General features: G+C 42.0%; 1 protein-coding gene across 2 annotated transcripts in view; it reads left to right on the forward strand.

Annotated features, from left to right (window-relative positions):
• The window catches only part of CTNND2 (catenin delta 2), a gene marked incomplete at its 5' end in the record, with an annotated part of 778,908 nt that overhangs the window by 564,626 nt on the left and 193,723 nt on the right, over window positions 1–20,559 (forward strand). For both annotated transcript variants that reach the window (XM_080933837.1, XM_080933838.1), the window contains one exon: window positions 13,616–13,829. In XM_080933837.1, coding sequence (XP_080789963.1) covers window positions 13,616–13,829 — 214 coding nt within the window. The remainder of the gene's footprint in view (window positions 1–13,615; window positions 13,830–20,559) is intronic.

Here is a 20,559-nt window from a genome sequence, read left to right on the forward strand (position 1 = left end):
TGGACCTGCTGTACCATAAGCATGTCAGAGTTTAGTTGCACATGGTTTGCCTCTCTGATAGCCTTTCAGTGGCCTCCGCAGGACAGTTCCCACATTCACAGTGGGTTCCGGTAGTTCAGGACAAACACTTAATAAATATTCTTTCTCACCATAATTTAATCCCATGGCTATTAGTACAACAACAAAAAAAGAATAGGTTTTTGGAATATATAGGATGCTTCGTAACTGTGTACAAGAAGGGAAAATAAACAAGTTTGTAACACAAAGACCTCTTCAGTCGTGTAATTCATATAATAAAGCCAACTTCGGGCGCAATGCAATTTCAGGAGGTTTAGTGAAAATCTCACTTGAAACAACACTTTTAAAAAAGATATGCAATTTTAAAATAAAATATCCGTGAAGGGAATTTTTGCTAAGCACCCGCCATGGCTCTTTAGTGGAACGCGTTTCCTTTTCTTTAATATTTATCATCAGTTAAAACTGTTCTGTCTGAGACACAAAGCGATTTCTCTATCCTGGTTTTGAGAGATGTCGCTTTTTGTTTTTTGCAGGGATGAGGGAATAGTAATTTTTTAAATGCCTGCTTTTGTGTCAACACGATGAAATCTAAGTGAGGGGCTATGTCTCCCATAAGTGCTCTGCCGTCTGTCAATCAACCAGGAAGTATGGCTGTGGTTATCAACAACATGCCCGTTTATGAAAAATGAAAAGAAAAGAAAAGCCACAAATCACGGTCAGCGTGAGTCCCTCCTTTAACTCACACATACTCAAAACCCTGTCTACCAAGGAGGTCTGGGATCTGACGCTGTGCGGTCGATCAGGGAAGCTGCTGGGCTTCTCTCACTGGGGTGGTCTTAGTGCGTTTGCCTGGTACCTACTCTGACCTCATTCATATTCAGTAGTTTGTAAGGTAGTATCTGCTTCCTATTTGCTCAGAGTAAAGCCAACACCCAGTAATGGATCAAAGTCCCCAGATCCATCCCTGCAGCTTGATACCACTTTATAGTGCAACCACCTTACCCTCTCTCTCCATCCTGCGGTCCCAGGCTTCTGGCCTCCTTGCTTATCCCAGTAACCCTCATCGCCTTCCCTTCAGGACCTGTGTATCCATATCCCTGAGGCAGTCTGCTGCCCACCCCCTCTCTCCTGGTTCTAGTATCTCTTTGGTTATCACTTGCCGGGTATTAGAACTGTACGTGCAATTTGCCTGACTGCACACTGATACCTAGGTGATCGCCAGCTTCCGGGTAAAGCTGTTCAGTGTTCAAAGCTGGTCACACTTGCTTCTTTTCTTGCTTCTTAGTCTCTGAGTCCTAGCTAGACATGTTGTCTCCTTAAAAGGAAGGTCTTGGCCATCAAACTGTCTCCTAAAGGCCAGAGAGAAAGACAGATCAAATCAACGGTGGCCCGACTCTTACAAAACCCACAAAAGGGCTTAGGGAGAGTACCTGTGGGCTTCCTGTAGTCTGACCTGGTAAAGTAGTTTTCAGATAGGTTGTGTATCTACTGTCCTACATTCTGACAGGGTTTAGCCATTTTCAGATAGTTAGATCGTACCTCTACCTTTTGAAGTCTGGATCTTCAAAACTTACCCTAGTGCATGTTCAGAACTCATTTCAGTTTTCTGTACACAAACATGTGAAAGTATATGCATTCCAGCAAAGAAATTCACAAATTAATTGTTAATTTGAAGGGATCAGTGTCCAGACTCAAAGGAGATATCTAATGTTTTGAATTCTTCGAAGAGAATTTTAAGTTGACAATTAACCTTTGAGTCAATTGTAAATGTGGCCCTACTCAGCCTTGCCCACGTTAAGGATGGAAGGGAAGGAGAAAAAAGGGAGTGACTGTCTGGGCCATGAGTCAGATGAGATGACTCCCATCTCTACTAGTTCATGTTGCTGTCTTACTCACACTTCTGCGATCAGAGCTCCTAGGATCCCAAACACTGCGGCAATTCCTGTATCTACAAGCAAGCATGGCTGAGGGGAAGGTTACTATTTATATTATTTGTTGTGGCTTTTGTAAGATTCCCCGTTTATCTTTGAAATTATTTTTGTGTTCATGCCGATTAACTTTATCTCAATTGGTATTGTTAGCTCTTGGTACACACGGCACATGACCACCTCCTGTGTGAGCCTCCTGTCCTGCAAGTCAATCATCCTCCATATTGGGTTCTGATGTCTCCTTTTATTACACAGCAGATTCTAAGCACAGCCAGCGCTCTTCCTCAGCCATCCCTCAGCCATTTTTGACTCTGTCATCAATACCCCAATGTTTTATTAATTGAGAGGTTATGCAGTATTTATCCATGAGATAAAATAACCCCTCTCCTCCCTCCTCACTGAAATGGCCTTTATGATGGTGCCGTGAGGAGACTACAGATCAGAGCGATTCTATGTTCCAACAAAATCCACTTGGATATAAGTTTTGGTAAAACTGCAAATAAATTTTGGCAAACATTAACTTTTCAATGTCTTGTCTTCCCATGCATCATCTGAGTATTTTATTCTATTTATTAATGTATTTTGCTTGTGTTAGTTAGCAGAGCTCTCTAATTGCATCCTCAGGTTAGAAGATTTTATTCAGAGACTTGGCCTCTCCAATAAGAGGATGATTAATACCTAAGACTGATGTAGTTCTGTATAAAGCAGATTGAAGAAATAGAGAGAAATTTTAAGTCAGGAATGCTATAGAGTGGCTCTTGCTCACCACAGTACAGTGTAAATTATTGTGACCTCCCAGACCACCTCAAGTAAGCACATGCAAAATCTATAACCCACTAACCATACCTTCATTGTGCTGTTGTTGCTTGTATACCAAAAGCAGGCAGAAAAAAAAGTCTAACTTCATGAGCGTATAAAAAGAAACTTCAATATTGTCTTAGTCAGGTTTCTATTCCTGCGTAAACATTATGACCAAGAAGCAAGGTGGAGAGGAAAGGGTTTATTCAGCTTACACTTCCACATTGCTGTTTATCACCAAAGGAAGTCAGGACTAGAACTCAAGCAGGTCAGGAAGCAGGAGCTGATGCAGAGGCCATGGAGGGATGTTACTTACTGGATTGCTTCACCTGGCTTGCTCAGCCTGCTTTCTTATAGAACCCAGGTCTACCAGCCCAGGGATGGCTCCACCCACAATGGGCTGGGTCAGGGTGGCTCCACCCACAATGGGCTGGGTCCTCCCTCCTTGATCACTAGTTGAGAAAATGCCTTACAGCTGGATCTCATGGAGGCATTTCCTCAACTGAGGCTCATTTCTCTGTGATAATTCTAGCTTGTGTCAAGTTGACACTAAACCAGCCAGTAAAACCAGAGGAGCACATCCCTGGTATTAAATACAAATGGATCAGTAAATACCACTTATGTCTTTGCTCAAATAAATATCACCAACATAATTTGTGATAAATGCAAGTAAGTTCACCACAGTACCACCCCAAGGTCCCTTTTTGGATGAGCCCCCAAAGTATATGGGCATTAGTAGCATAAACTAAATTCATACCTTAATACCCTGCCTACCTCAGCGTCCCAGTTTAAATAACATTGTGAGCATTTTGTTCTTCATTTTCGCAACCAATAATTTCCCTGATCTGTCCTTCAGTTATGTTTGCTGATATGGCGAGTGTACATTGGCCTTTCACTCTGCCGTTTATCTGCCTTTTCTGCCAGCCTTCACTCCCCCCGAATTATCCACTCCAGCCTTTTTATGATGCTTTATATCTATTTTTCATCCATGTATTATCTGTTGTGGGACTTAGGCTGAGAAAGATACCCTGGTCCTCGGTCAAGACAAGTGAAGCCCTGGGAACAATAAGTGGGACGGCAGGAAGCTTCCTAGACTCCGGAAAAGCAGGGGTCTTCCAGTAGCCATAAGCACTACTGTCTCCTTGTAGTGTCAGCCACGCCCCAAGTCCCTCCTCCTCAGGTCATGTCAGCTCCAGGCAGAAGCAGGGCGGCCCCCAAATATGTAGACAAGGTCTTCCCAAGCCCTCAGACCAAGCCAATAGGAAGTACCAGTTGGGTTGTCAGACTCCAAAGCATTTTAAAAACTAGATATATGGGGGCTGGAGAGAAGGCTCAGCGGTTAAGAGCACTGACTGCTCTTCCAGAGGTCTGGAGTTCAAATTCTGGCAACCACATGGTGATTCATGACCATCTGTAATGAGATCTGATGCCCTCTTCTGGTGTGTCTGAAGACAGCTACAATGTACTCATATACATACACACAAACACACACATATATATATAATAGATAAATTCTTAAAAAAAAACTAGATATATGTGGGGGGGGGTGTGCTCAAGAGGAAATGTGCAAGAATCATCCCACTGCCTGATTCTATAGCTTTTGTTTTAAGAGCAGTTGGAAGAGATTTTCTCTCCGGAAGCTTCCGAGGTCACTCTCCTTTCTAACCAGAGAGTTATGAGGAACTTCTGGCTCAAGGTCCCACAGTCTATCATTTATCATCTATCTATTACCTGCCATCTGCCTATCATCTACCAATGTTTTATAGGTAGGGTTTTATGCATCACCCTCTGGCTTCTCACTATGCAGTCAACCAACTTTCGAACCCACTTGAATTTCCTTTATGCAGATCTGAATAATGGAAGGTAACTTTCCCCTGCTGTCTTCCTAAACTTATGAGCCCATCTTTATAAATTGTAGGTTAAACCCATGTTATTTTAGGACCACATCTTAGCTTTTGAGAACATGTGGCTCTTCTGGTGCTCCTTCTTGTCTCTTCCTTGCTCCATTGCTGGACTGTCACCATGCTGTTCTGCAGATTGGTAATTTAGACTGTGTTCCTCTGACAGTAGGCCTGACATTTCCCTATCCTGTCTCACCTGTATTCATTCTTCTAGATGACATTTACTGTCATTGTGTCCAAAACAGCTTTGAGACATGAATTGACTTTGGATGAGAAGAGCTTTAGTTTTGATTCCCGTGTGAGCAAAGGAAAGTCTAACAGTCGTGAAAAGTTTCAGGAATGTGGTCCTCGGGACGTTTAATCACAGACACTCTTTTGGACCTCAGTGACATATCTGAACTTCCTCACACAGAGCCCTCATTCTTGGTTCACTTCTACAGAAGTCTAGATATTGTGGTCTATTGAGACAGACACAGTTCGATAAGGAAAGTATTCAGTTTTCAACCTTATTAGGTTTATACCTTGCTGGATTCTCTAAGTCATTCCTAAGGCATTTTCAGTTGATTGTGATAATTGTGGATCTCTTTTCCAGTAGGCTTAGTTCCCTACTTCACTTTTGTTCACTTAGGGACCATCACACCCACCGCACAGCTCTAGGATACGGTTGGTCCCCAGCATTGTCACTGTTTCTCATCTGAAGTGAGGATGATTCTTCTGTATAAACACTCAGTAGTGATGTTTGCTAGGTCAAATTCAAAGTTGAAAGGGTCTGCTCAGCGAGCCTTACAGCTTGAGTTCTCAAAGGCAAACCTAAGGCCCAGATAGAAGAGCAGACAAAGGAGCTCTAGGAACAGCCCAGTCCCAAAAGAGTGTGCCCTTCCAGGTAGGGCAACACCATCAGCTCTCTGACCCTGGATAATGGAGTCTGCGGGAAGAAGTGGGAGATAAGCCAGGAAGACTTACACCCATGTAAGCACAAGTACAGTAAGACACGTCTCTCCTAGAAGTGAGCCTTCAAGGACAAACTCCTCTTACCATGTTCTGCACATACAGAGGACAGGGAGTGATATATGCCCCTGAGTGTTGGATGACAGATTGTCCCAAGTTATATAATAGCCCACATGTCAGTCATTAAAGACCTGCTCTGTTTTTCATGCTGGGAATCCCTGCTTCCTACTCCCGTGTCCTGAAAACAACACACACACACACACACACACACACACACACACACACGCAGTATACATATTGCTATGTATTCTGTCCAGTTTATTGTTTGATCCTCAAAGAACCTAGACATCCTATTGCTGTTAAAAGTCACCGGGCACCAATGATGTTAAAAGATGACATCCCCGGTTTCAGCACCAATGTTAGGAAAAGGATGAAGAAAGTGTGGGTGATATGGCCCATGGAGGTGCAGCAAGGCATGGGAGATGCCTCTGGGGGGGCCATGTTAGAAATCTCTTCCTCCTGAGGAACCAGCCACATGATGGTATAGTATGGAATAGAGTTTATTCAAGTCATGGGGGAGTTAAGAGGGTAGTAGAGGCAGAGAGAGAGAGAGAAGAGAGGAATAGAGAAGTAGAGGCTGGCCATGAGCACATGGAGGGAGAGGGGGGAAGGGAAGGGGAAGAGGAGGGGTAAGGGGGGAGAACAAGAGAGAGAAAGCAAGAGCAAGAAAACAAGAGAGACAAGAGCACAAGAGATAGAGGAGGGGGCAAGCAGCCCCTTTTCCAGTGTCAGGTCACTGGGGCAGAGCATACCTGAGGGGTGGGGTTTACTTGGCTGTTGCTACATAACTGAGGACTGGAGTTTACAGAATCCCAACACCTATCACAGGACACCCTGAGACCTCCTCAAATAGCATTTGGGAAAAGAGCTTGGAGAATCACCTAGTAGCTTTTCCTATATTTTTTTAAAAGGAGCTCCTTTCTTGACTTCTTTAAAGAATAAATAAAGCTGAGTCCATCTTTGGAGCTCAGTAATAATGATCACATGGGATCACAGCTGGGAAGATGCTTTGAGTTGCATTTGACCCCATGCTTGGTTCTTTGGCAGGCAGCCAACTGATCCTACACTCACCCCTGACCTAATCTCCTTCTCACACAGTGCAGCTGACCAGAAACCTTCACTGTGGTCATTGTTAGCAAATGGAAGGCAGCAACCCACAGTGGATGGGGGAGGGAGTGTGTGTGTGTGTGTGTGTGTGTGTGTGTGTGTGAGTGTGTGTGTGATGCAGGTATTTTTGTGCCTTTTAAGTATCTTATATAAAATATATCACCATATGGAAGTCAATGATTCATGTTTGGTCCAAAATACAGAGTTTTCCCCTCTTCTTTATCTCCATAAATGATAGGACCCTGAGAGGATGTGAGCTTGAAAGCCAACACAGCAATAAGATAGATCATTGTGGAGGTTCCCATGACAAATGGTTTTCTTTGACCAGTTATAGACAGAAACCTTTACTAATATTTACTGTAATAGCAGCCACTTCCCTTAAATGAAAGGCAGTTTTTAAAAGATTAAAAATGTCAAAGCCTCTTTTCCAAGGTGTTCTTTCTGTGACACGTACCCAAAGCAGCCTCTCTGATGGTCCAATGCCAGCCCTGGAAGGACGCATTGATGGCTTTAGAGCATGTGTTGAGCCCTGTACAGGGTGACAAGGTTGTTGTGAATTATGAGGACATTCTAGTTGGTGCTTTTATGAAAAGAAGAAAAAAAATTCATCTGTAGAACTGGCTCCTACTCTAGCATACCTCTGAGCTGTCTCATTTGCCTTCCACACAATCCCCTGAGTAGTTAGGGCAGAAGGACACACTGCAAAAATCAAATACTTTTGTGTCAGATGCCGGTAGAGAGATTAAGCTTGAAGCACTACACACCTGCCATCAAGTCACATGACCACAATCCCACCATCAAGGCCCATGACTAGTATCTAGGGAGGTCTCTGAGACTCCTCTTCACTGTTTAAGTTCTCATTGGGGGCATCAGTTGCTATAGTTTTGTTTTCTCATCTACTTATTAGAAGTTACTCTGTTAATGAAATGTAAAGTGTTCATCTCTTTAGTCTAATTTTTTATGTAACAGAAAACACCCTTAGAATGAAAGTCTGAGTACTTTTTGAGGAATCTCAGTTCTTGAGAGGAAATGCTTTTTTTAAAAAAACCATATAGAGAGCCAGGGATGCTCAAAATTATTTAAATGCCTTTAAGAAAATTTATTATCATGACAAAAAATGAGTGTTACACTACCCTTTAAAACATAAATTAACTCATTTTATGTTAGAAATATAGCTATCAAAACAATCAAAGTAGACAGTATTCATATATGTATAATTATTTCTTAAATAGCCAGTACAATCAACACAATGGATTAGAATAATAAAGCCCATATTGGTCATATTAGCTACATACCAAATGGGATTTTGAATGAATTAGATGATATTTTTAATTTGCACTAAAACCACCTTATAAAGACATAGCTAGGAACTGCATTTCTTTCACTAACTACTAAATGTTTTATGTTATTCTATTAATGAATTAAATTACATGTTGAACAGATAACGAGTTACGTGGGAAGAACCTTTAACAAGTTCGACTTCCTTGAAAGATAATCATTTGTAAATATTTTATTTCCTTGAGAGTTTTGTGTTTTGCATATTCTAATGCTGATGCCTGTTTCCCAGTGGCCCCAGATCCACATCTACCTCTACCGATCTCAATTTGAGTCTTTGAATTTTAAAAATAGCAATAAAAAAAAATCAAAGTCTAATTTGTGCTGTTCTCATACTCTAGGGAATTGCGACATCCCATAGAGCATGGTGGTCTGACCTGGCAGGGTCGGGTCTTTAAAGAAAACTGACGCCCTATCAACAGGCAATATATGCTGATCTAGGGATGACACTTCATGCCCACTCCCCCTGCCCCATGCCAGAATCTTGTTGGGCTTGAGCTTGTTCGTGTCTGTGTATTCTGTCATAGTGACATATTACCATGTGCACAGGTTAGTGGCATCTCTCAACCCTCATCACAGAAGCTTCTACTTGCAGTAGATGGTCATTAACATAGAGACTTAGAACTGGCCAATGTGAAAAGAATAAGAAGCCTGGCTGTGGAAATCCACACCTGTAATCCCAGCACTCAGGAGACAGAGGGCTGTAGATCTCGAAGTCCCAGGTATACAGAGAGAAGAGAGAGAGAGAGAGAGAGAGAGAGAGAGAGAGAGAGAGAGAGAGAGAGAGAGAGAATGTGTGTGTGTGTTCCAGGACAGCCAGGGTAACATAGAGAAACACTGTCTTGAGACACAGAGACAAAGGAGACAGGGGTGGGAGTAGAGAATGAGAGGAACCTACAGAGTGCTTAGTCTGAATGGTGCATTCTTATCATACCACACCCATTCTCCTAGGTGTCAGGGAACATCATGGAAGAGCAGGTGGAAAAATGATAAAAGCCAGAGACAGTGGATTACTTCATGAAAACAGTGTTCTCTGTACTTTGTCACATTTTAAACTCAATTTATCCTGAAACCAACTCTTTGAAGCACTGCTGTGATGTCATGTTTATAGACAGGCAAACTTCTAGACCGGTACAGAGGAACCACAGTTTAGACTCTGGGGTACCATAATCCTCACACTGTGCTCCATCTTTGATACATGATTTTAAAAAACAAATATAATTCATTTTCATCTACCTATTAGGCAAAGGAAGCAAATATTTTCACATAGCTGCAGGGAGAGAAAGAGCAAATAAAGTCTCAAATTCTTCAAAATAGCTTCTACCACATAATGAAAGTACATTCTGGCCTTTGCATAGAATATGTTCTTGTTATTCAGAGGTAAGTACGTGGGCCTATGATAATTCAGAGTATTTGGAAGCATCCAATGCTTCACTGATTTAATTTCATAAGCTCAGCATTCAGGAGCATATATAGATCTTGAGTTCAAGACCAGCCTGGGACACTTAAAAGTTAAAGGGTGGAAAAAAGAACAAAGAAAAGTATATCCTGTCTGTCAACAACCCAACAGGTCATTTCTGGACAATAGGGCATAATTTTGCTTTCATTAGCTAATTCACACTTTATCACTGGAGGTCAAGGCTGTCTACCTCTATCCTTTTAATTCTTGATGGATCAGACTCAAACTAGACCCCAACTAGGCAGAGAAATACATATGAGATATTGACGTAGAAACCATTGACCAAATATACCATATATCAAAGAGCTATGTGATAAGCAAATTAAAGCTGGCTATCTGGCATAGGAATAAAAATGCTTTATGATTATTTTCTGATTCTGTCAGGTTCAGAGATGTAGTCTACTCAAAAGAAGCTGTAATTTACCCATCTCTACCTCAATATTGATTTTATCCAGCCATTTGCATAGGTGCAAATAAATCTAACTTATGCAGGAAATCTTAAAAGAAGGGAAATACCGAGGCGTTCTTATAGGGTGGTGAGGATCTAAGCACTGAGAATTTCAAGTGTTCTGTGTTCACGCTGGCACAGCTGCTTGGCAGGGCTATTTGGCTGCATTTACAAAACTGTTTACTTTCATAAGATTCCACCATCACTCTCTTGGATTTACCCAGAGGAGTTCAAAAGTTGAGTACCTATAAAATTGAGCATATGTTTAGGTGGCTTTGTACATGATTTCCAAAAACTTGGAAATAACCAATATAGTAACAGCCTAAAGAAACGCAGATAAATTCACTGTAATATATCCAGATATGGGAATGTGATTCAATGCTGAAAAAGAAGAAATGTGTATGTGGAGGCAGTAGAGGACAAAGAGGGACCTGCAATGCATACCAACTGCTACAAAAAGATCCAGCTTGGACATGCCATAGACCGTCCTTTAATGCATAAAAAATATCTATTCACTTGCAAATAATGAGATAGATGTTTTTCTTCTGAGTTTTCTTTTATTGTTGCAATACATAAAACATTCCATATTAGCCAACACAAAGTTGTACTGTAATAATCTGAAACCTAGTCTTTGAAGATTTGGCTTTTAAAGGTTCATGCAGAGAGGTGGGGATATACCTCAGTCAGTAGAGTGTCTGCTGACCAAGCAGGGGATCTTGAGCTCAGATCCCTAGCACCTACATAAACTCTAAAGTTAGGCCAGAGGCAGGTAAAGTGGGAGCCTGTCTCACTTCCTGTTGCAAAGATAAAAGTGTCATGAGGAAAAATGACTCATGCAATAAAGACTTTTATTTGTCCTGCAGTTACAGACACACACTCGTGCACACACACACACACACACACACACACACACGTGCACGTGCACGCACACACACAGATGGGGGTGGAGAGGGAGAGGGAGGGGGAGAGAGAGATACAGAGATACAGACAGAGTGAGAGAGATACAGAGTCAGAGAAACAGAGGCAGACAGACAGACAGACATAGTGAATATTTCAGGGAGTTATGACAGCAGAAAGCTAGGGCAGGTAGCTAAGAGGGTACCTCTTGAGCCACCGGAACTAAGAAAGTGAACACTGAAATGTGAGACAAGGCTGTGAAAGCTCCTCCCAGTAGCACATCTCCTCTAGCAAGATCCCACCCCCTAAAGGTTCCCTAACCTCCCCCCTACACTGCCACCACTGGGACCAAGTGTTCAAATGCTTGAGTCCATGGGGGCCATTTTCATTCCAACAGCAAGACTCTCCTAGTCTTAGAGAACACTCAGCTCCTAGAAAGCAAACTCTTCTCATTTAGAAGTTCTGAATAAAAATAACAAAAGCCGAAGATTATTCTCCAGCTTAGATTTCTCTAGACAGAGCTTGAAAATCTAATTGTAAGTTTGAGTGTGTGGCGTTCATTCGAATTTGTTTTCCCTTGTAATGATTTGAAATAATATTTTTGTTTATTACCTTATTAAGTCACATACACGCAAAGAATGTCATCGAAAATTAAAGATGGTTACAAAATTAAAAATTAATTAACATTGATTTACTCACACATTTAGTATCTGGGCCTGACAGGTTCACTATGATTAGATTCATCTCTTCTTTTACAATCGTCATCTTGATCATTATTTGAGAGAACCGTAAAGCCCGGAATGCACATGCGAACACACTCAGATGGGGAAAGGACATTCTGTTGACCCTTTCTGTGCCCATGGAGTACCCTCTGAGATGAGGTAAGAAGAAGCTGGGGACTACAGTACAGGTGGGCTTGGTTCATGCCACACACACAGCTCTCTTCAATGCTGCCAGCCCAGCCCAGGATAAAATTGCTAAGGCTTAAGGCAGGACATTGTTTCTGGTCCCATTGTTTCTTTTTAGAATCAGGTAGGTAATCCTTTGAGCGGCTGCCTTCCTTGGGGGGGCATCCTCACCACCTGCAGGCTGTGCAGATGGCTTTGAGGAATAGAACCTGCATCCATTCATCAGTGCCGGCCCAGAGAGGCCCCCTCCCTCTCCGCTGGTGCTTTTCTCTTGGGAGGCACAACACACAAGGCACTGCATTTTGCTTTCCAGATTGAAGAATTGGGGCTCTGTGAGCATTGTTAGGCTTTCTTTTCTCCCCTTATGTTTGCATTTTGTGGATGAGTGAGGGCACTTGCTGTAGGCTGTTAATGAATCCTCCCAGTTCCACCCGAGTGGAGTGCATGAAGCCTGTCCTCCTTATGTGTGTAAGCTGGTGTAGGAAATGCCACAGGAGATTCCTGCATACACCCTTGACTGTACACAAAAGGACCCTTTTCTCTCCTTAGCAGGACATATTACCCAGTTTTGAACAGAGGCATTTTAGCAAATCTGTAGAACCCAACTGTAGCAAGTCATACATTAATTAACCTTCCTCATTCATTCGGCATTTATGTGGTGAGCATTTACCATGAGCATGCTGTTGCACTTGGGACTAAAGCCATGCTGGTGAAACAAATGAAGAACACAGTCATACGGGACTTGGAAATGCTGGTCTGAGGAGTAGGTGGGCTCAGGCTGCAGCGCAGAGCAGTGTGGTTGAGCACTGTGGAGAGAAATGGCAGGATGCAGCTGTGTGTCCTAGCGCATCTGTGGGATGAGTACATTTTCTGGACTATGCAAATTAAGTTGTGGAGGTGTCAATCCCTCCATCCCTAGTAACACCAAAGTCTAAAGAAAGGAAAAAGAAGTTCTGAGAGTGAGTCAGGTGACTTCTTTAAACACATGTGGCCGCATTCAGATGATGACTTTGTGGAAGTGTCTCTGTGTTAATTAGCCACTTTGTTCTCTTTTCAGCTTAAATATGTAAGCTGCCCCTCCCTGTCAGTGGGTAGCAAGAAGAACATATATCTGGAAACATATCATCAAAACATGTCTTCCATTCATCTTTAGAAGACTGCAGTTTTCTTTCAATAATCAGAACACTAAAATGTAATGTGTTTTTTCCTGTTGTTAATCAAAGACCTAAGTAAGACATACCACCACTGATTGCCCATGCTGTGCCTCTCACTCTGAGTGCCCTTCTTACATCCCCAGAGAAAAAATCCCTCTGTCACTTACCTGAGAGTCTCATCTAGTTCTGGTGTCATTTGGTGTTCTCAGTATTTCCTGTTAAGTAGAACACATTCAGTGTTTCCTATATTGGCACTGCTGGCCTTTAACTCAGCAGTAAGATTTAGTGAAGTCTCAGCAATGGTAATCATTGTAAGTCCATCAACATGAACTCCTTTTTTTTTGTTGTTTGTTTGTTTGTTTGTAAAGAAATGTCTGAGGTACCGATTATGAAGTTAAAAATCATCTTTCAAGATTCTATAGTTCTTCACTAAAATGTCTTACTGGTACTGCCTTTAATCTCTTGTCAGTAGCATGCTAGAGCGGTTGGAGGTAACAAATTCTAAGTAGAGCACTTAATGATTCTCTGATCTTTGATAAGCCTTATTGGGCTCATTCAGTTGTCTGCACTGGGTTTTCAGAGGACAACAGTGTTTGGGCTCAGGCAGTGGGACCTGAGTCAGCAAAGCCAAAGCTGTGTTCCTTGTTCTTGCAGATAAGGAGACAAGGAGGGATTCAGCTCCTGGTGGACCTGCTGGATCACCGGATGACAGAAGTCCACCGTAGTGCCTGTGGGGCTCTGAGGAACCTGGTGTATGGGAAGGCCAATGATGATAACAAAATCGCCCTGAAAAACTGTGGTGGTATCCCAGCGCTGGTGAGACTCCTTCGAAAGACCACAGACCTGGAGATCCGGGAGCTAGTCACAGGTTAGACATCTTGCTCAATGGTTCCGTTTTACCGCAAGATACTTGTTTCGGTATCTGACCCCTTAGCCAATGCATAAACCAAGCATTACAAGTCAGGGCCTCTCAGTGCTGATGACATAGTCATTCCCCACAGGTATTTCCCAATGACTGAGTAACATACCATCAAACACACATAGGTTAATCTTATTCAGTTATCAGAACACAGTACTTATAGCCATCACTAAAATCCCATCATCTTACCTCAGTCTTTGCCATTTGTTCTAGAAGTAGTTGAGCATCTTACAGAATCCACAGGCCCTCAGTAGAGTAACGCTAAGTAGCTGGTGAACGGACAAGGCAGTCAAGCTATTGGCAGTAAGCCACATGTTCTGGTTTATAAGTACACTGAGCATATTGTACTTTTAGCGTTGATTGTTGAGCAAAATACCCCAGTGCGTGCTCAGAGTCCCAGGGTTACATTACCAAATATCAAAGAATTGTTTGAAAGTTTTTCCAAATGTCTTGCCACTTCTATAGAATGTTGGGTTTAAGGATTTACTAATGGTAACTTGTAGAGTGATGATCTAAGGACAGAGGATGTTGGAAGCATTCAGACCATACCTTTTCTCGGAGTAACTGGGCAGAGCAACCATGAACCATTAACTCCTATCCCTCATGTTGTGATTGTGCAGTTCTAATGACATACATGTCCTCGAAGTCCCCTCCTTTTCACTATGTTCACTGCTGCCGTAGGTGACGTTAGGACTCTGGTTCATTAAAGTAGCCCGTAAGCAAGTATTTGGCAAATGAATTGCAAACTCGAATCTCCGAAAGATCTCTTAATTGTCCACCGTACCATTGCGTTGACCTGCTGTCTCAGGTCTGAAATGTTTCTGTATCTGTCTATGCTGATGAAGAATGGGGAAAATGTAGCTCAAGCTACAGGATCATCACTGGGCACACAAAGCTGGGTCAAGACTTGTCTCAGTTCATTCCCTTGTTTCCTTCAGTCAAGGAAGTTGAGCCATCTCTTTTTCAGCCTTGGCTAAGTTTAAACCAGAACCAAATGGACTCATTCTTTCTTTTTTCTTTTTTATCGTTGTCTTCTCGTGTAACCCTTACTTGCTTGACCCTTACTTGCTTGCTGGCTTTTATTTACTCTTCGTTTTTCTGTAAGTAGAGAGTGGAAATCATTATTGGCAAGGGTTGGAGTGTTATTAAAGTAATGTTTCACACTAAACTCAGATGGGTCAGGGAAGGTAACGTGGTCATTATCAGTGTTTCGTGATTTCGGGGTCTGAGGAGTTATGTAACATAACATATTCTCCGCCATCATGGTTATGCAAGCCCATCTTTATTTTCATGGGTTGTGCTTAAGCTGGTTATACCCAGAAGAGAAGGACTCGGTGTGTGTGTTGGAAACAAGATGATTGGTGCATAAACATTTTGCTCTTGGATTCACACAGCCGGGAGGATGGAAGCCTTGCAGGATGCCTTCTGCATATACCACACCTGTCATTTCATGCTTAGGGAGGATTTGGAACTTAGCTTTGTATTGTCTCCAGACCAAAACTGTCATCTGGATGCCATCTTAGTGGCATTCATCCCATTACCAAAAAAAAAAAAAAAAAAAAAAAAATTGTGTAAGCTTGAGATGGCTGAGGACTTGAGGTAAAAAAAAAAAAAAAAAAAAAAAAAAAAAAAAAAAAAAAAAAAAAAAAAAAATCCAAGGGCCCCATTGCATGGCTCATGAGCTGTTGCTGTCATTTTGAGGTTGTTATACAGGAGCTCAGAGCAGATGTAGTGTTGTTCCCTGGCTGCTTTAGGAAGACTTTGGAAAATGCCATTTTTAAGCTCAAACAATGATAGACATGTCTCCCTGAGCTCCATTTGGAAGAAGAAAAGCATACATCCTTAGAAGGTCAAGAAGATTCCACACGTGGTGAAGCTTGGGCTTCAGGAAGGACTTGGCATACGGATGGGGACATCTTCTTACTCTGCTTCTCCAAAGGAGAGCCAAGCAAGCCTGTCTCCATTGTGGTCAACGCTTTCTTCATTTCCTTTCCTGAAAAGAACACTGCCCTGCAAAGTCCGTGAACCATTTATGAGCAATCAAAGTTCATTGTAGATGTTCTCTGCCTTCCCAGAGGCAAGGGCTTATATTCTCACAGTATGCGGAGTTAGCACTGTAGGGTGCTCTTAATGAAATGGCATTTCTTTGGCCACAGTACCATCCCACAGAAGAGAGGGGTAAGGAGACATGTATGATGACAGGCTTCTGCATCATGGGGGCCGGGAGCACAGAGCCTTCTAAGTGTCTCCAATAGCAGAAACAACTGCACCAGGAAGACTGCAGGACTCAGCTGACATCTGTTTAGTCATCACAAGCCAACATCCCTTTCTGCCTAAGGAGAGGGTAAAGGGAGTGAGTTAAATGTATCTCAGAGAGCCTTAGAGATTAATTTTTATCTTCAGCACTGGTGCATGGTCATCTGCCAAGGTGGGCTTCAAAGCATTGCTTCTCTTGGCTCCCAAAGAGCTTGAGGTGTTAAGTATTTGAGTTCAGAAATGCAGTTTAACCTGAAGGTCACTGATTTTATTTCACTCCTCTCTGAGACACTTGTCTCTACCCATACCCATGGTCTTTTTTGTCTAGTAAGCCTGCTTGTGTGCACTCAAGAACTTCATCTTTTCTGTCCATCTCTTAAGTTCTTTAGAGCATTAGGTGTCCTGCTAAGCCATTTGAGCTAACTCTCCATCTAGAACTCACTGCCAGGGTGAAGTCCTGCTCTGAATGACCAGTGCCATGGAAATATTTAATGCTAAATATGTAAAGACACATCCTGACGAGTGTGTCCAAATTTCCAAGTTTTATAAACTTACCGGAGGAGAAGTCAAGAAGTCAGTGTCTGTGGATGGCAGAGGGGAATGGAAGAGATGCTTGGATGGCAGAGGGGAATGGAAGAGATGCTTGGATGGCAGAGGGGAATGGAAGAGATGCTTGCTTCACTTCCTTTTCTCTAAGGTACCTCCACATCTCCTTTGGAGAATGAGGCCACATGGATACCTGTGAATTTACTAAACCTGTGCCTTCCAGTTCTCCATGAAGTATGATACAGGATCCATTAAGGACTTATCCCATGGTGTGTTATAGGAGTTCCTTTAGGTTAAGAGAATTATTTCTGTCTCATCCTTCCTTCTGCCTCTGAACTCACACATGGGAAGAAAAGACATTGGAAAATGTTAGAAGAACAGGAGAAGGGGGTTCTTTGGGGGCTCTTTAGTGTTGTTTCATATAAATTTATATACTAGGATGTGCAAAATTGTAAGATGATATAGTGATTTTTAACATGTTTTATGAAATCTACCTGTTAAGTCTTAGAATCAACCTATATGCCTAACAGAAGAGAAATTAGTAAGGAAAAGAGTGATGTTCAGATTATACGTATAATGGAATTTTATTTATCAGTAAAGAACATTATGCAATTCACAGGAAAGCAGGTGCAACTGGAGATTATCATAAGATGGAAACTTCATTAGGTTCAGAAAGAAAGCTATCACCTTTTATCTTACGTGTAGATCATAGAATTTATATAGATACATAAAATTGACTATGTTTATATGACAGAAAAATAGAAGTGAACTCTCAAGAGAACAAAAGGGACTCACCACAGAGGGAAGGCTGAGCCAGGGCATGACATGTCAAGTGCCATACATACTTGCATGAAAATGTCCATATGAAATGCGTTAGTATCTGCATAGTGGGTGTACCAACTAAAAACAGATACAGTGGGAGACAAAATGCTAATAATAGAAGGCTAAATAAAGCAATCATCTTGCAGTCCCTAAAATTACTTATTGAATAAATCTTGAAAAACTGATGGAACAATAATACATCTTATTGTTAAAAGTAAAGGTTACTGCCTGCAGCACACAACTGTATATGTTGGAAAACAGCCGCTTAGAATCTGTTGATGCCTAGTAGGCCTGGGAATACTTAATTTTCCCATATGCAATCGTTATGACGAGGTAACGATCAGCAACATATTTAACCCTACTTGAAGTCATTCTCTGTTGCACATCACTCACAGTGCTTGGGGATGAACGAACCAGTGAGAAATATTGCATGTTCTTCAGGCTTGACTGGTGTAAGGTTTTTCTCTCTCTCTAAATGTGGAAATAATCAACATAAATTTTGAAATGCACAACTGGAGTTTTGAGAATGCTTCACAAATCACAACCAAACCGTGTTTCCTGGAGCATAAAATATGGTTAGTAAGTGTTACGTTGGTTTAAAGCAAGAATCCTTAAGAGCATCCCTTCTCCAAGCATAGGGGTTATTCTCTTTATGCCGTGGGTAAGTGGTCCTTCCTTTTGATTAAGAAAAGCAGCCACTGACTCAGCCTTGCCAGTGATTTCTTTTCCTTTATTGGCTTTTAAGTTGCCATACAAAGGAAGGAGTTTCACTACAGCATTTTCATATATAACATGCATGGCATAGACCACATTTTTATTCATCCCACCCCACACTGTTGGGCCCTCTTCACCGTTCTCTCTTTTTAGTATTTCATTTTATACATTGATTTGCCTGAATGTATGTCTGCATGAGGCTCTCAGATCCACCTGAGCTGTCACTGGGTGCTGGGAATTGAGCCTAGGTCCTTTGGAGGAACAACCAGTGCTCTTAAATGATGAGCCATCTCTCCAGCCCTACCTTCATTTTTAAATGTATTTATTTCCTCCCCATCAATAGTTTTCCTTTCTTTCGTGTTATGTATTATATCCGCCACTCCGTTTCTTTCCCTTCCATAAGATCTCTGCCTCTCTTCTCATTGTACCCTCTCTGACTTTATGACTTAAATACACTTCCTCCCTCCCTACCCCCCACATTCAAGACCTGGATATGTGACAAAACATATAAAATATTTGGTTTGTAAGTTTTCCCAGTGATTTCTGAGATTATTATTCTCTCCTGTCTACTCCAAACATGGCATCGCAAAGTCCTGAACACCTGGTGGATGGGGGTCTTGTTTCCCAGATCTAATGCACAGCCCCTAACATAGCATCTGTCTCCTGGATCCCATTGATTTCTTCTCTAGTATTTTACTGTCTTACATATTTCTAAAAATGGGTATTCGGAAGGTGTGATTAAGGAAGTACTAGTTTTAAAGTCTGTGATGTAATTGAACAATACTGAATGTGAAAATTAAGGTGGAAAGTTATTATTTTTCTTAAGAATGTTTTATAAACATAATTTTACCTTTGATATTATAAGACTCTGTGAAGGTGTTGCTGATATATTAAGCTGTGTGTAACTTTTAAAAGTCTTCCTTGGTGCTGAACTCTTTCATTTCAGAGTGACCTATATTTCCTTTTAAGGAAATGCTGACATATATTTCCCTTTTAAGACCCTAATTCCCACAGCCTCCTTTCCCGGCCTCTTCGTAACCAGTCAGATTTTGACCCTCAAGTTATTCTTTTCCTTATGTAATTTGGAGACCTTTGCTGTTTGTATTACATAATCTCTAAACATTTGCCCCTCTAAGGTCTACTTGTGCTGTTTTCCCTCACGGTGTGTGTGCTCCAGGGAGGAAGGTCACAGAGTAGGATATGATCTCAGTGCCAGTAGTCTGAGAACGCACTTTCTCACAGCCTCTGTTATTGTTTTCTTTGTAACGTTATTCAAGAATTTCCTTGAAGGACACTCCACAACATGAACGAACTCATCCTTTCCTAGTGTTCTGTCTTCTGTGTGGGGGTGATTTTCCCATCCATTTTGCCGGCATGCTTTGGCTGTGACGATGACCCTAGACTTTCTAGCCTTTAGGACAGAAGGAAGCTGACGATTCCCGAGCTCCATGCACACTAATGAAGCACATTAGCTGTGTGGTGAACTTTTACTCAAGGTGGACTAGTAGGCTCTGTGATGAATAATTCTCTGTCAGGTATACTTTCCTCTAAGACTGCATTTTATCCGGGGAAGCTTTTTAGTTCTCCCTTATACAATCAGTTTTCTTTTCTTTCTATATTTTTCTGAAGTGCTTCCACATTCTCACTTCTGTGTAACTTGTTCTGGCCTGTGCCCTCCTGTCTGTGAGTATTCCTTGCACTTGTGTAGCTATGGTGAAGCAGGGACTAGGCCACTGTTTCTATCCAAATCCTGCATAGCATCTTATGTCCTATCTCCTTTCCATATGCCGCATGCCTGCCTTCTGTGAAAACCTTCCTACAGGTCTACTAGGACAGCCAGACATGGGAATGGAGCCCCTGTCTAGCCCCAGCTCTAACTGACTCCCCACACATGGAGTGAGATTTCTCATCATCTGGATCTTACCTTTGCACTCTCTTCTCTCTTCTGAGGAGTCCCTAACAAATCGCGCCTTCCCTGCACAAGTTCCAAACAGGGTCAGCAGGTAAAGCAAAGCAGAAATATTAGCGACTATTATCCCTCTTCCCAGCAGAAGCCAGGTTGGAGGCATGAGTCCAGGCATAACATCTAATTAAGCGTACTAATTCAAGAGATGTCCGGGCTGAAAGTGAATTAGCCAGGCTGCACATAAAGGGTCACTTGAAAGAAGAAAACATATTTTCACCAGCTGCTTCTGGACTGTTGACATTTGTTTGTTTGTTTGTTTGTTTTTACTGTTGCTACTGGATGGAAGCCACTCTCCGTTCCACTCAACCACGGAGCTGCACCCTAGCCTGGGGCTCTTCCCATTTCACCAAGTTCTCTTTACCCTCTTTGCAAGCA

This window comes from Micromys minutus (assembly GCF_963924665.1).
Source record: "Micromys minutus genome assembly, chromosome: 20".
In the NCBI taxonomy this organism is placed as follows: Eukaryota; Metazoa; Chordata; class Mammalia; order Rodentia; family Muridae; genus Micromys; species Micromys minutus.